This window comes from Morus notabilis, unplaced genomic scaffold, assembly GCF_000414095.1.
Source record: "Morus notabilis unplaced genomic scaffold, ASM41409v2 Scaffold29, whole genome shotgun sequence".
In the NCBI taxonomy this organism is placed as follows: Eukaryota; Viridiplantae; Streptophyta; class Magnoliopsida; order Rosales; family Moraceae; genus Morus; species Morus notabilis.
The window spans coordinates 267,768-284,680 of NW_010363504.1; the positions used below are offsets into that span (position 1 = coordinate 267,768).

Consider the following 16,913-nt stretch of genomic DNA (forward strand, 5'->3'; position numbering starts at 1 on the left):
TCGTCATTACCCACCAATATAAAAAGAAAATACCCATTTTCAATTCGCAAGCACCCCACCTAGGGCTACCTAAGTTTTTTATTTTATTTTTTATTTTTTCAGCAAGCTATGACAATGGCTGGGATTTCCAATCTGATGGGCCACGTCAAGCATCTTCCTTTACTTCTAGACCATGCATGGAATGTATAATTACACACGCCAAGTATGTTAATTTGCTTAGACTTGCAATTTTTAAGCCCAAATTATAGACCAATGGGCTAAATCCGAATATTGAAAGGGCACTAACTCCATCGTCAAGATTACTTTATGCTTCAAAGTATTTTTAGAGAGTTTCTACGGCGGGTAAAATCAACTATCAAAAAGATTTTATCTTCCACTGTATTAAAAATTATTTATCCAGTGTACTTTTTCAATATGACGTGATTTATATTAAATTTTACGGTTTGAAACTGATCTTTACTGAGTGAGTTTTATTCGCTCATTTAGTATCCTTTTACATTTAAATATCTAATTAGTTTTTGAGGTTTTTATTAACTTTTATGTGTGTTTTTATTTTTTGTTTGAAGATTAAGTGAAAGTCTATGATTTAGAAGGTTTTGGACAACTTTTAGTGGAAAAAGACAACAAACACAGCGTTTAGGCGCCAATTTGTAGCGTTTTGGCGCTGATTTTTATGGTACTAGCACGTTTGGATAGAACCGGTAGCGTTTTGGCGCCCATGACAGCACTGCAACGCTCCAAAACTGATATGTTTTTGCATAGCCAGTGCCGCAGCGCTAGGAACTCAGCGCCACGGCGCTACGACGCGAGAAAAGACGCGTTTTGAAGGCAAATCTTGAGGAAACTTATCCGTTTTGCCCCAATGCTTCAAAACCTATAAATAGATGATTCTAGGGCAATTAAAGGGGACTTTTGGACTGGAGTGACAGCTAACTCTTGAGAGGAGATTCAAGAAGAGAAAGGAGAATTGAGTACGGAGAAGAACAACGGCTAAAATCCGGAGACGAAGATGCTTCAATTCAACTCTAAACTAGTTCTTTTCTTTCCTTTCCAATGATTAAGACTTTGTTTAGAAATTTATTTTGTTTAGAGATGAATTAATTTCTTTTTCTAGGGCTACAATGTAGTCGGATTATGAATGTTCAGATTCTCAATCTTCTTTTTAAGTAATTGATGTTTAATCCATATATGCTGAATATTTCAATTTATTCTGAATGCTTGTGATTGTTTGGCCAACTATTATATGATTTTGTATTTGATTTGAGACCGAGAGGTGATAATTAAATGAGCTCTTAATTGAAATGCCATGAGTTGTTCATAGGATAGAGATATCTATGTTGCTTGTGCATTTCTTTTGAATTTCTTGCACTTAATGATTTTCAACAGGTTTAGAAGTCTGATAGAGATGTAGAGTTTGCTTGTTGGATTAAAATTATTATTGCTTGAGAAATAATAATAATTGCTTTAGAGAAATTACTGTCAGTATAGGATTGAATGTTAATTTTCTTGAATTATGGGAATTTGAACAAGATTAATTTTGGTGAAATCATAAACCCTAGAGTCCTGATCTATTGAATTTTATTCCACTGCTTAGCAATGTTTAATTTATTTAATTGTTTTAGTTTTACTTTAATTAAGTTTATAAACTCTATTTTTGATTATTTAAATAAAATTGGGGCTAATATAATTCCGATAATTAGTAAACAACAATTCTTGTAGGATGATACTTTTATTCACTATTATATTACTTGATTGCGATAGCGTATACTTACGTTACGATTTTTCACAACAATCCTACCGATAGAAAGATTATAGGAGAAACTCCTAAGTTTTTACTCATACATTATTACATGTGTTCCAGGTTTTGTGGAAGTAATTTTCATTGAAGAAGGGAAACGGTCATTGCTTTTCAGAATAATAATATGTGAGTAAAGCCATTTTATTGTAATTGGTAAAAAGAGCAAGATTGCTAGTGATTTGTGAAAAGTTACGGTGGCAATCACAGCGCAGAAAAGCACCAACTACAACGGAAGAAACATCCAAACTGAAAGAGAATCATTCAGAAGACCATGGACGAGTCTCGAGCCTCCAGAATCGTCTTTTGCTATGTATTGGATTGGACCATTTTTCTAATACGTTTGATACTTCCTTTCTCCATATTTTCCTTCTTTAAAAAATTGTCACTTTTTGTTATATTAGATGGAGCACGTTCTCACGTACATTCACATTTATATCTGGTTAGCATTAAGGGGGAAAAAAACTATACACATAAATTTATAGACTGATACAATAACAATAATACTACTTCAAAAGAAGATTAAGGTTTGTCTTACTTCACAAGAAATAAATGGGAATAGAGATAATAATTCTCTGTTTTTTTTTTTTTTTTTAGGGGGGATTTCTTTTTCCCTTTTAATGACGTTTTTACCTGTGAAATTAGGAATGATAGTTTAGTGAGCTCCAAACAATGTAAAGAATGAATAAAGAGAATACATATATGTCCATTTTGCAATCGATGATAAAAAGAATGTCCATGAGTTATGATATTTGTACATAAATCTGTAAAATAATTCGATATGACATTTCTATTCTTTATTAACTATCTTTAAATCTAGTTATATATAATTAACCACTAATAAAAAGAGTATATTTAAAATAATATTATACCAATAACTATAAGATAGTAGATTGACGATATTATAGAATAAAAGACATTTTTTAAACATGGAGTTTAATAATATCATTTTGTGTAATTACTTCTTGTTGTAAATGCGCCGACCCAAGCCAAGTTGGGAGAACCCTTTAACTGTGATTTGGTGGGTCACGAGAAATTAAATAGGCCCGCTTACTGTTGGCCCAAAATAGCTTCTGATCCAACTTGGTCGTTTAAAAATTGGGCCAAGTATGAGTCAGCAGAAATAAACCAGAAAACTATCCTCGTACCTTTAGTAATTCATAGCCCGCTTTCTTACCTCCAATAACCCAAAAAACAAGGAGAAAAGAGACAAATACCCCTTAAAGTTTATTCTTTACTCTTAATTAATATCTTTTTAGTCAAATAATTATACTAGTTAAAAGTGTATTAATGAAGAGTAGGGAGTAAAAATTTAGGCTCATACACTCTAAAGGTAAGTTTAACAATTTTCTCAAAAAATAAAAATTACTGAAATTACTCTTAAGGGTCTAAATTTTTGCCCCTTATTCTTGATAAGTAAACTTTTGTTAACATAGTTATTTAACTAAAGGTATTAATCAAGAATAAAGGGTAAAAATAAAGACCTGTACACTTTTAAGATGTATTTGTCAAGAATTCTCAAGAAAAAGGGACAATTTTTTAAAATACTCCTTAAAATGAAGCCTCTTTTTATTTCTACCCCTTAACATTAATTTATATATTTCTACACTTTAGATTTGAACTAGTCAAGGAGTATAATTTTTTAAAAATGAGTATTTTTTAGAATTTTTTAAAAATTAGTATTTTTAATAAATTAGGTACTTAAAAAGTAGAATCTACAATTTTCTAAAAAAAAATGAAAATTGTAAAAAATGACCATTAAACATATTCTTCTGGAGTTCTACCATTTTACTGTGATAGGCTAGGTCTCTTTTTATAATAATTTGTCAAATTATAGATAATAATTTGTTAAATTTTAGATAATAATCTGTTAAATTACGCCCGTCGCCAGTGACATTTGTAAAATTATCTATAATAATTTGTCAAAATACTTACTCTAAAAATAGCCATAATGGAAGAACTTATTGCTTGTCTGGCCCTCTTCCCCGCCCTACGAATCAAACATCTCCTAGCATCTAGTTTATTTAAACAAGAGATTGGTTAGTCGCCTTCTGCAACAAACTGAGATCTTGGAGCTAGGACAGAGGGAGAATAGTAAGCATAAGCATCCGAATCAGCAGACACAGCGACTGCAACTGGACCTGGAGAAGCTCTCTTCGCGCCAAACCAACAATCTGCACGCTTAGCCGCATTGTTCATCTTGACAGGGAAGGAGAAAGGAAGGCTATGAATTGGGGGTAAAATTCAATAGGTTAATAAGTTGAGACAAAAAATCTTTAATGGTACTATTTTAAGGATTTGTCAAAATTATAAAAAAAAAAAAAAAAAAAAAAAAAAAGGGCCCGAAAAAAAAGAAGTCCATTCCTCTTCTCTCGGTAACACAAGTAGCCTAGCAACCAACTTGAAGTTTACCAAAAGAACAATAAAAAAATTTCAAAAAGTAAAAAACAATAAAAAAATTTCAAAAAGTAAAAAACAATAAAAAATTTTCAAAAAGTGTACTTCGAAATTTGGCCAAATTCTACATTTACCCCCGAGCTGTAGAGGTTCATCTCTCTTGCGATGATCAAATCGTCGTGGTACTATGGCAAGCTGGGTGGGGCGAGTCACACCGAATTACAGCCCCAACATAACCACTATAACCAGAAACCAAACCTATAACCGCAGTTTGTAGAGAGAGAGAGAGAGAGGGAGAATGAGTTACCTACTACTGAGAACGCTGACGAAGAAGCAAGAAGTGGACTCCATAATCAGAGACACCATCGACAAAGTCCTCGTCCTCCGCTTCGGCCGTTCTCCCGATCAGGCCTGTCTCCTTCTCGACGACGTCGTATGTCCTCTCTTCTTTGTTCGTCATTCAAACTCCTTACGGGAATCTCAGATTTTTCCTTATTTTCTAATTTCTTTATTTGTTTTCAAATTTCTCTTCTCCTTCATCACAGCTTGCTAAATCTGCTCGTGAAGTTTCCAAGTTCGCGAGCATCGCTCTCGTTGATATTGATTCTGAGGACATTCAAGTTTACATCAAATATTTCGACATTTCGTTGATTCCGTCGACGGTTTTTTTCTTCAATGCTCATCATATGAAGATGGATTCTGGGTATTTATTACTTCTCTATTTGAATTTTCTTTTTCCGTTTCATATTTTCTCGTAATTTCGCCTCAATTAGAGGTAATTATTGGATGATTTAGGAATTGAATCCCCTTTTTTATATTCACGAAATCATAGCGATAAACTTGAATTTGAACTTGGTTTTTTTTTTCCTCCTAATTTGTTATAATGCAATTCGATGGAATTTCATGCACATGCTTTAATCTTGTCATGAAATTCTGATTTTTGCGAATGATAGACGAATTGTGTGGATGGATTTTGTAGAAGAAAAGGAATTTGTTTCTTAAAAGCGGGGGAAATAACTCTTTTTTCGTAATTAATTGATCTTTAATTCTTAGAACAAATAATTTTTGGTTAATGTTCTTTGATTGTGATGTAGTACCGCGGATCATACTAAATGGGTTGGTGTATTTCGCCAAAAGCAGGATTTCATCGACGTTGTAGAGGTACATAACAATTTTCTGTACTCTGCGATCTTTTTGATGAGAAGATAATTGTTTGATTTAATAATACAATAGCAGTTTTTGAATTCTTTACTAACACTTTTCACCGAATGCTGGTGATTATTGCTTTGGGGTTCCTTTTATAGCTTTTCCCCTTCGTTTGACAATTTGACATAACTCAAGATGAGCTTTGCATATGTTTTTTCGGAAATGTGTTTGCTGAGGGATGACTTTTCTTGGCATTTTCTTGCAGGCAATATTTAGAGGGGCCATGAAAGGCAAGCTGATTGTGAATTGTCCGCTGCCACCTGATCGAATTCCGAAATATCAGTTATTGTACAAAGATATATAAAAAGTGAGTCCTACAAGATTCTAGTGAAATTTTTTGTCTTGCAAAAATATTGGAATAATCTGCTCTATTATCTTATGCATCATCAGCATAGGCTATTAGAAAATAATGCCGTGAGTTTCTAGGAATAGCTAGGTTCTTAGGGATTTGGGGCTTAGATAAGTGATGGGATAAGGTATTTGAAACAAGCTTTAGATCCCTCTACAAGTGTAGTTGCCTTGTCTAGGAATGCATATAGGTAATGTTGGAATCTTGATAAAACGGTGAAACACGAAAAGTGAGCATTCATTTGATTTTTTTTCTTGGCCTCTCATCGCATAAATACAAGTGGTATTCAGTTTCCGTAAGAACTTTTCTTTAGGAAGGAAAAATATGAGGAATAGTCTTGGTTTGCAACTCAATAGATGAGTTGCATGACGTTCAATGGAGTTTTTTTAATTAAATTTTTGGTTTAATGTACATGTGAATATGATAGAGTTGTTTGAGGCATTTTTTAATTTTATCATAGTTCTCCAGGCCGTAGAGAGGCGCATTTGGAGTTAAAAGGCATTTTGTTCAGCATGCCAGCTATGTTTAAGATTCCTTAAGCGTAAGATTTATGGGCTTTTCTTGTGGCATGAGCTACTGGAACTATCTGGAAGAAGCGTAAGATTGATAACTTTACTCTCAGAGACCGAAGAAAGAGTTAAAATTAGTGTTGTGATATGAGGAGATTTTTGGACTTCTGTTATGTGAAGAAACATGTTCATTGCATTTTCGGAGATGTCAACCACGTATATACTAGAAGCCGCTATGAGACCCTGCACAATTTATTCTATGTTTTTTCTTTATTTTTTGTTAAAGTTGAATATTTTTTACCCTTGTGATATGATAAAGTTAAATATTTTTTATACCCTTATGATCTGAAGTGACATAATTCCTCTCATGCTTCCTGGATTACACCCAAAGTTATTTGCATTTTATTTTGCTGGTTTGCTATTCTTTTGATGTTGAGGGATTTTTATTTTTTATTTATTATTGTTATTATTATTTTTTTTTTGAGATAGGCCCATTCCTGCAAAGTTCACATGCCTATGATAAAAGGGAGTATGTAATACTCAATGGCATATGTCTAATTCTTTCTTTAAGAACTTTTTGGGTTTTCAAAATTTTTATATTCATTTCATGACGCCTTATTTGCCACCTTAAACTTTAGAGAAGAAATCAAGATAAAAAACGCCAATAGAGAGAGATATATATATATATATATATATATAAAGGGCGGTTCTATATCCTAGTGTCCTATAGGGACCATTGGTTTGCGGACATAGAATTTAAATGCCCGATGTTTATTTCCATCTCCGCGGGATCAATTTCGAACAGTGGAAGGATTGTTGAGGTCGCATTATTACATCCACTCTATAAGCACGTCTGATTCTTAAACCATAAAAGGATTATTTTTATAAATGCCGTTTCGAAATACCCTTCATTTTTTAAAACGGTTCAAAACGTAAAAGCATAAGTTACCCCCCCTTTTTTCATTTCCGTGGCCATAAAACATGAATACTAAAATTAATGGAAGATGATTTAACTGACAGCTACTAGAGGGAGTGCTGCGACGGCGCCATAGGGGCAAAGGGTTGGGCTGGGCAGCGAATGGTGGGCTCAATCTGGCGACGGAGGAGGAGGGCTCGATCTCACGGCGGTGGAGCCGCTCGATTTCGCGACGAGGAAGGAGCTCAATCTAAGTCAATTACTCATCGTTCTCTCTTTCTTTGTTTGTGTTCTCACCTACCCAGACCACGTCCCATCTTCTTTTGTCCCTGGTGTTGCAGAAATGATGAAGAAACTTTAGAGAAATGTGTTCTCCTCCTTCCCGATTGTTTGAACTTTGATCTGGGTTTCGTTGTTTTATTTGATTTGCGAGTGGGCTGATGAAAAACTGAGATAGAAAGAGGAATGTGAGTGCCGCTAAGGGATTCATCGGATTTGAGAATTTCATCAGATCGTCGATCGGTTTACATTGGAAGACAGAATAGGCTTGAAGATCTGGATATTTCATCAGATCTGAGCTATTTTTTCAAGTTTATTTTCAACAATAAACTTATTTTGTTATTTTGGATGTCTGGGAATTGAATATGGTGATTTTGTTGGAGTTAAAATGGAAATTTTGGATCGGTGCAAAATTTTTAAGGTTTTTTATTTTTATTTTTTTAAATAGAGGGTACTTAGGCTTGCAGCCACCCAAATAAGTTTTCGGGCTCAAAACTCCAATTTGGAGATCAGTGTCGGGCCGAACCTAAGTTAACAGTAACTAATCTTGAGCTAACCTGTTTACGCCGGCTCATACTTGCTGCTCTAATCATAATCATATCAAAATTAAAAAAAATAGAAAACTTACCTGGAATCTTTTTTTCTTTTTTTTTTTTGTTTTTCTAGCATACACTCTTATCTTTTGTGGCACTATTATTATCACCCTCTGCCGAAAGGATTTTTCTATCTTTCCCATTCTAAGTCTTTAATTAAGGGTGTGTTTAGTTAGAGGAATAGAAAAGAATGAAAATGAATTAAGGTTCATTCTTATATTTTGTTGGTTTTAAGAAAATGAATGATCATTCAAAATAGAATGACTTTTTCATCAAATGAGTGAATCATCATTCGTTCTTCATACGAAAGAAATACTCATTCCAAGCTCTTTTAATTTTATTTTCCATCATTACCCTTAAATATTATAATTATAAATATAATAATTATAATATAATTAATGTTATATTATAATAATTTATATTATAATGTAATTATATCTTATAACATATAATAAAATATATTATAATTATATACGTATATTATAATATACCACATTTAATATTATAATAATATATTATATTATGTATTATACATTGTAATTATATTTATCATTATAATATAATATAGTTGTGATATTGTAACAAATAATTATAATAATAATTGGGATAGTAGTATTTTCTATAAAATTAAATATAATAACTGTATATTTTATGCATAATATTATTTTATTTTATTTTATTTTAAAAAATATTATTTTAAATATTTAATATTATAATTATATTCAGATATTATATTTTATAATATTATAATTAAGTATTTTTATAATTACAATATAAATTTATATTATAATAGATAATAGATAATATACTATAATTAGAAATGATAATATACTATATTATATATTATAATTATAATATGTTATATTATATTATATTTTTATATTTTTATAATTATATTATATTTCTAATAATATAATATAGTATAGTTATAACATTATGATATAAAATAATTACAATATCATTATTTTATTATATTATGTATTATGATTGTATTATAATAATAAATATTATATAACTATAATTATATTTATATATATTATATCCTTATAATTATATAAATAATATTAGTTATTAAATGATTATATTAATATATGTAATATTAGTTATATTAACATGAGGGGTAATTTTGTCAACATGAAAATATTCATATCTCATTTCATTGCATTTGTAAAAGTAGAATCAAACAGATGAATCATTTTTCTTTTTCATTTTATTCCATTATTATTCTTATTTACATTCCAATTACCATTCCCTCACTGCAACTAAAAACACCCTAAGGGTCTGTTTGGTTTATGAGTTCAAATTACAATTTATGATGCTGACTTTTAAAATTTAAGGCCGGTTTATTTTATATGCTCAAAATTAAATAATTGATTCTGCTACAGTATTTTCCTCTCATAAAATTTAGAGTTTTAAACTTTAGAATCAAGAAGCATTGTTTGAGGGCCAGTTTAGTTTGCTGATTTTAGTTGAGATATGACTTTATGTGAGAGCTTTTTTACTGTAGCAAAACTCGAATTCTAAACTCAAATCGGTGAAATGAACGGGGAATGAGTATAGACGAGCTCTTAAATTCTTTGTAAAAGAAAAACACTATAGGAGAACTAAGATCATGGTTTGAACCGTGTATAACTGTTCATTTGTTTTATATACTCAAACTCAAATTATTAATTCTGATATAGTATTTTTCTTTTATCAAAAAATTAAAAGTTTAACCATTAAAATAAAAAATTAAGATTTGAATATACATTTTAAACCGTTAGATTAAGGCCCCGTTCATTTTAGCGATTCGAGTTTTACTACAGTAAAAAAATTTTAAAAATAATCACATTTAACCTTTTCACTATAATAAAAAAATTCTTATATAAAATCACATCTCAATTCGAATTAAGAAACTAAACGATCTTTAAGTAATGATTTTGGAAACCAAATTCTGGAAAAAAAAACAAAATCGATAAAAATGATTGTGTTTGCTCTGTCAAAAAAAATGATTGATTTTGAATCGGTTTAGTCCTACCGGTAGGACGTGTAAAAAATAGATTGACTACGTTTCTATTGGATACAAAACTCAGGCAACACGATCTTTACATGACCTTTCCACATCATAGTAGAATTGAAATGTAATAAAAAAATATTGTCACGTGGCACGATCTTTTACATGACCTCTCCTCTGCAAATGGAAGCTCATCTTCTCCCTAAGATTTTATCCTCTCCCATCTATTGATCTTGAAAGAAGTCTTCCCTGAGTCACCAAATCCATGGCTTCCACCTTCACTTCACAGTGAAAGCATGAACCATGAGTATGCTGCCTCCCAAGTCCTAACTCTCTATAGGGATTCATTGATATTTATTCATGAAACTTTGGCGAATCCAAATGAGAAAAACAGAAATCTGTGAGTTTATGCCCAGATTTTCCACTCCAATGGCGGGGATAAGCTTTTGGAATAATTAGTTTTATTACCTTTTTTTTTTAAGGAGGAATCAGAAGTTTTGGTCTATGGGTGATTTGAGCAAGAAGAGAAAAACAAAGGCCTCGTTCATTTTGCTGATTCGAGTTTTGCTACAGTAAAAAGCTCTCAGAAACAGTCACATCTAATTTTTTTACTACAGTAAAAAGTTTTCACACAAAATCACATCTCAACTCGAATTACAAACTCAAATCAGCGAAGTGAACGGAAAAAACACCTTCAAACTCACTACTTTTCTCCTTTTCTCATACGCATATGCTAGCCGTTGACGGTAAAATTTCATCAAATAGATTAATTTAGATTTAGTGGTGATTAATGTAATTGTAACGACTTAATTATGCTTTGAGAAGTTTTTTAAAGATCAACAAAAGAAAAAACACTAATGACTATTTAATTCGCTGATTTAAAATTTTAATTTAAGTTAAGATGTGATTTTATGTGAGAATATTTTATTTTAGTAAAAAAATTAAATGTGACTGTTTTTAAAAATTTTTTAGTGTAATAAAACTTAAAATTTAAAATTAAATCGGTGAAATAAACAGAGTCTAAAATTTATAATGATTCACTCTTTTATTTAAGAGCTACATCTATTATGAGAATGATAAAATCTTTACTATCTTTTGAGAATACAAGTTACAGAATTAGAGCCATTTGGCTCGTCATTTTTTCACTTATATATTTGCTCTATCCTCCCTTAATATTTATCATTTCCATCGTCACATTTTCTCATTACACTATCACATTATTTCTATATTTTTGGATGTAGTCTCGGCGTTTCTGCCGGTCAACTGTGATTTTTTACCTGCTCTCCTATCAATTTTACTTGCTAAGTCACATAAAATATCCTACAGGTTCAGCTTTTTTTGGATTGCGTCGACTTCTTAGGCACTTACCAAGTCATGCAGTCGACTTCTCACTTATCTTAACACCTCTGTACGATCGAGTCTAATTTTATGAATACTTGATGTTGAGCTCTCATGACTAGTAATCCTCTAGTTGTACCACGTGACGCTCATTTAATGTCTAATGTAGAGTGTGGAATTTTTCCCTACAACACTAGTCATATTTTCTTCTATATTTTGATCTTATTTATTTTACTGATTTAAATTTAGAATTTGAGTTTTATTACAGTAAAAAAATTTTATAAATAATCACATTTAATTTTTTTATTATAATAAAAAGTTCTCATATAAAATTATATATTAACTTAAATTAAAAATTTAAATCAACGAACTAAACGGGTCTTCTCTTTCTTGCCAAACAAAGAGTTTTTTTTTTTTTTTTTTTTCTCTGGGTTTGAAAGTTGAGACACAAGTGGAAAGAAACAGATCAGAAAAGCAAACGTTTTGGGAGCAAAACAAAAATGAAAAAAAAATTAAAAGTGGGGCCCACAAGATGAATTCCCATTGAATAAAAAGGTAGGGTCTACAATTAGAGGAGGCTTGTACTAGTTACCTAGACCAGTTAGGGTAAGATTGACATAGTACATTTGACTTATGATACAGATACGCTCTCATTTACACACCGCAGGACTTTAATCGAGCGGTAACTTGCGTTTGAAAGAGGGATTCGTTCTCTGATTCAAATTATAATTCATGGTTCGTTATAATATTTTTTTTCATAAAAAATATACATAAATTAAAAATAATTTAAATCACATAGTTTGAATTCTCCAACCAAATGAACTCAGGTAAAAAAAACCTACCAGTAGGCCTAAAAATAGGGGTGTATGTGAGAAATTCCGGAGGTTATTTTTTTATATTTTTGAGTTAAGATGATTAAGTGATGATTTTAAGTTGAATTTGAGTTATAATTTGAATTGGAGTTGTAATTTAAGGTCTCGTTCATTTCACCGATTCGAGTTTTTAGTTTTAAGTTTCTACAGTAAAAAGTTCTCAGAAAATGTCACATCTAACTTTTTCTGCTACAGTAAAAAGCTCTCATAAAATGTCACATCTCAGCTCGAATTAAAAACTCGAATCCGCGAAGTGAACAAGGCCTAAGTTTGTGTTTGGATGTGCACATTTGAGTTATGATTTAATTCGAGTTGAGATGTGAATTTATATGAGAGCCTTTTACTATAGTAAAAAAGTTAGATGTGATTGTTTGTGAGAACTTTTTACTGTAGCAAAACTCGAATTCTAAACTCGAATCAGCGAAATGAACGTGGCCTTTAGGTTTGTATTTGAGTGAATCAAAACTTAAATTCGTAGTTAGATAGTATTTTAATAAAAACTCAATAGTGATAAAAAAATTTTAATAGGGTATATGGGTGGGGTTTTATTCGTCTTTTCGTTGTAAATGTATAAAAAAAAAATAATCTCAATCAGAATTAAAACGAAAAAGTTATGATATTTTTAAAAATAGAAAAATACTGTTATTAATTTGAGTTTGAGTTTCTAAACTCGAGTTGAAAAAAAAAACTTGAGCTCAAATTTAACCTTAAATTTGAATTTAAATTTAAATTTAAACTCAAATTTTATAAAAAAAAATATGAATTTAAATAAAATTGTAACTTAAATTTAAATTTTTTTAAAATTTTATTGCAAAAGAATAATTAGGCTACGTTCATTTCGCTGATTCGAGTTTAGAATTCGAGTTTTACTACAGTAAAAAGCTCTCATAAATAATCACATTTAATTTTTTTACTACAGTAAAAAACTCTTATATAAAATTATATCTTAATTTAAATTAAAAATTCGAATAAGCGAACTAAATGGCCTTAAGTATCCGAGTAAATGGCCATTTTGCCATGTTTTGATTTCTAGCTTTACTTGGAAATCAAGTCTGCCAGTCATCCTCTCATCTCCTCCACTCCATTGTAATTTGTATTCTGTATTCGTCTGTGGTGGTGTGGCCCACAAGCTCCCAATTCTTTCATTTGAAGTGGCCCCACTGTCTGTCCAATCAATTTGTCCTTTTCTTTTTAGTTTATCATTTCTGTCCCCATGGGACCTGTGCCTTTCTTGGCCATGGATACTATCAATTATGCCACTTTTTTTTTTTTTTTTTTTCCTTCTGATAGAATATCATTTGCTCGTCTTTTATAAGAAAACGGCTATGTTGACTATCCACTTTGTTAGTGCCTAATGCGACGTCGTTTCCATAGTGAACTTTGCCTTTCGTTCTTGTTCATGCTATCCAGCTATACCAGTTGTCCTGTTCAACCAATCAAGTAAGACATGAAATGACAGAAAAAGGAAAAAACATAAAATTAAAAATCTCCGACTCCACGAGAGAACGACAAGTCTCTTTACTGTTTACATCTCTACAGTCTGTTAGGGGGTTGGGACAGAGGTACAGTCCTTCTGTTGGTTTTCGTGTCTTAAGCTTTGTCATGCCCTCACACTTCCCATACTACACCTTTTCTTCTGCTTCCACGTGTCCCATTATTCAGTTCAAGGATAATATCTTTTGGTTCACTTTGTTAATTTGAATTTAAAATTTAAGTTTGAGATATAATTTTATATGAGAGTTTTTTATTATAGTAAAAAAATTAAATATGATTATTTATGATAATTTTTTACTGTAAAAAAACTCAAATTAACTAAGTGAACGGGCCCTTAGACCTCGTTCGGTTAGTGATTTTAAGTTTTCAATTCGAATTGAGATATAATATTTTCTGAGAGTTTTTTATTGTAACAAAAAAAATTAAATGTAACATTTTTTGATCACTTTTTACTGTAAAAATTTAGAACTAAAAACTTAAATCGGTGAAATGAACGAGGCCTTAGGTCTCTCGTTCATTTGAATTTTCACTGATTTAAATTTTCAGTTTTAAGTTTTTACAGTTAATTTTTTTTTAAAAATGTCATATTTAACTTTTTTTACTACAATTAAAAGTTCTCAAAAGATGTTACATCTCAGCTTGAATTAAAAACTCAAATTCTGGCCTCGTTCGTTTCGCTGATTCGAGTTTAGAATTCGAGTTTTGCTACAGTAAAAAGCTCTCACAAACAATCACATCTAACTTTTTTGCTACAGTAAAAAACTCTCACATATAATCACATCTTAACTCGAATTCTAAACTAAAATCAGCGAAACAAATGAGGCCTAAACGAGGAATTAGGCTCTTTCGCTTTGTGAATTCAAATTTTTAATTTAAAATTTTCACTGTAATAAAAAAAATAAAATGTGATATTTTTTAAAACTTTTTTATTATAAAAAATTAAAATTAAAAAATTAAATTAATAAAATAAACGAGATCTTAATAAGGCTATTAGAGCACCCATATTTGTTCATAAAGTTAAAACAGAGCCACTCACGGTGGATCTCGTTATATGGGTATATGATACATAATTCAGTGAGACCCACCCTTTCATGATTATGAGGTTTTATTCTTTTTAGGAGATAAATATCAGTTTTTAAAATTTAATCCCTTGGCCAAATCCTCATAAGCTTATTAGCACAGAACACCAGTAATATTGAGCACTAATGTCTACATGTCCATAATGTGTGAAAAAATGTTTAAGACAACACTAATATTAAGTACTATTATTAATAGAATATGAATTTTAATTGTAATCCTTATGATTTAAAACTCATTTTCTATCGAAAACACTATTAGTGTCTTATAATATTATTTTATATGTGAAAATAATATTATTTGATACTGATGATGTTAAACAACACCCACTAATAAAAAGTGAATCCTCATCCCATAATATAAATCTCATAAGTGAGACACATCTTTTATCAACGGAGTGTTCAATACTAGTGGTATCCATAAGCAGTTTTCAATATGTAATCTACAAATAAGGTTCATCTTCTGTAATGATGGTGTTTAACATCCATCGTGCTCTAGGCATTTTTATTTTATTAACCCAAAAACAATTTTTTATTTTTTTTCTTAAACCTCAAACAAAATTTCTCCCTTTATAGCCGTTGTAGTTTGTCCTCCTGGGTAGTAAAACTAAGGGGTTGTTTGATTAAGGAATTCGTACCCCAATTTAAATTATAGTTCATAATTTATTACAGTATTTTTTTTATAAAAAATACACATAAATTAAAAATAATTTTAATTTTATAATTTTAATCCATGAACCAAACATCTTCTTATATTTATATAGAGGGCAATTTTTTTATATTATTTTATTTTATTGTACGTTAAGTAAGACCAGTAAAAGCAGCATTATACAGACTGTGGAGAAAATTTATGGCCGAGAATCCACTTGCTTGTTTTCTCCTCTAACCCTTGCTTTACTCTCTCTCTCTTTCTCACGCGCGCGCACACACACAAACACAAGAAAAGCACATATTTATACATTGATGTTTTTGTGCATTTAGAGACATCACTATATTAGCTTTCCCTTCTCTTCTTTGATATCCTAGTCAGTCCAACACAACACAGCCAAAACAAAAAATGTTGAAGTTGAAGATGGTGTTGTTGATCTTTCAAATCTTCTTTTTGTCTTTCTTAGGTCTTACTGGTAAGTAAAGCTAAGTCATTTATTTTCAGTCATTCATGATTTCCTTTACTTTGTAGTTTTGTGCATTCTTCTCTCTTCTTACCATTTGTCTTTCTTTTTAATGTAGTTGCTGGTCAAGAATCTATTCAACTCTTTAATCTCTACACTGCAACTTCAGAGGCTCCTCAGGCTTCAACTTACTCTGGGCTTGCCGTTTCTGTAAGTACTAGAGACCTCCGTGAGGTCTCAAGAAGTGTTTTAATGGCGGAAAGTTGGTTAAGGACCTATGTCCTGGCTCACTACCCCGCCACTGGAATCGCCACCATTGTTGTCGGAAACAATCTTCTTTGCGAAAAAGACCAGGAGCTTAACAATCTCTCTATGGTCTTGCCATCTCTCAAGAACATTCGTCATTCCCTCACAAGGTGGGGTTTGGAGAAAGATATCAAGGTCTCGGCTTCAATTTCGTCCTCTTGTTTAAACCCACATTCCACGTACTTTAATGGTGATTTCGCACACAAATTCACCAAACCAGTTTTGGAGTTCCTTCAGACCGCGAATTCCACTTACTCTGTGAACCCACCTCCAAAGTTCTCTCCTTTACCTGATGAAACCATGAGGTTGGTGTCGTCTCACTCAGAGTGCATGAAAAAGCTCGGTTTTTCCGAGCTCAACAAGATCAATGTGATCCTCACCAACCCGAAAGAGAGCAATTACAGTAGTCATAATAAACTCATGAGCAGAAAGCTCACATCTTTAAACAACCCCAATTTGGATGATCCATTGCCAACAAGACCAAATGACCCGTTACCAAAAACTGCTGACCCACCACTCCACTCCTCTGTTGGCTTCTCTGTCCCTTCCAATGCGGCCAAACACCCCCAACCCCCACAAGCCCAATTGACTTATCCTCCTAAAAGTTCCCCTTCACCACCGCAAATAGCCTCTCCACCACCCCATTTCTGTTTCCCTCCCACACCAGAAATTGCTCCT

The 16,913-nt window shown here is 31.5% G+C and overlaps 2 protein-coding genes across 3 annotated transcripts in view; both read left to right on the forward strand.

Annotated features, from left to right (window-relative positions):
• The first annotated feature begins 4,474 nt into the window (after positions 1-4,474).
• On the forward strand, positions 4,475-6,617 carry LOC21392738 (thioredoxin-like protein 4B). 2 transcript variants are annotated; one of them, XM_024169705.1, is made up of 5 exons: positions 4,475-4,625; positions 4,738-4,895; positions 5,287-5,353; positions 5,604-5,705; positions 6,208-6,617. In XM_024169705.1, exons 1-4 carry the CDS (start codon positions 4,491-4,493, stop codon positions 5,700-5,702), a joined length of 459 nt encoding a protein of 152 aa, XP_024025473.1. In that variant the 5' UTR covers positions 4,475-4,490; the 3' UTR covers positions 5,703-5,705; positions 6,208-6,617. The 2 variants fall into 2 exon arrangements, with proteins under 2 accessions (XP_024025473.1, XP_010102776.1); XM_010104474.2 differs by having other exon boundaries at positions 6,216-6,617.
• Positions 6,618-15,766: 9,149 nt separating this feature from the next.
• Positions 15,767-16,913, forward strand: part of LOC21392739 (glucan endo-1,3-beta-glucosidase 13) — a 2,364-nt gene continuing 1,217 nt past the window's right edge. The window contains exons 1-2 of the mRNA XM_024169700.1: positions 15,767-15,941; positions 16,048-16,884. Coding sequence (XP_024025468.1) covers positions 15,875-15,941; positions 16,048-16,884 — 904 coding nt within the window. The 5' untranslated portion in view covers positions 15,767-15,874. The remainder of the gene's footprint in view (positions 15,942-16,047; positions 16,885-16,913) is intronic.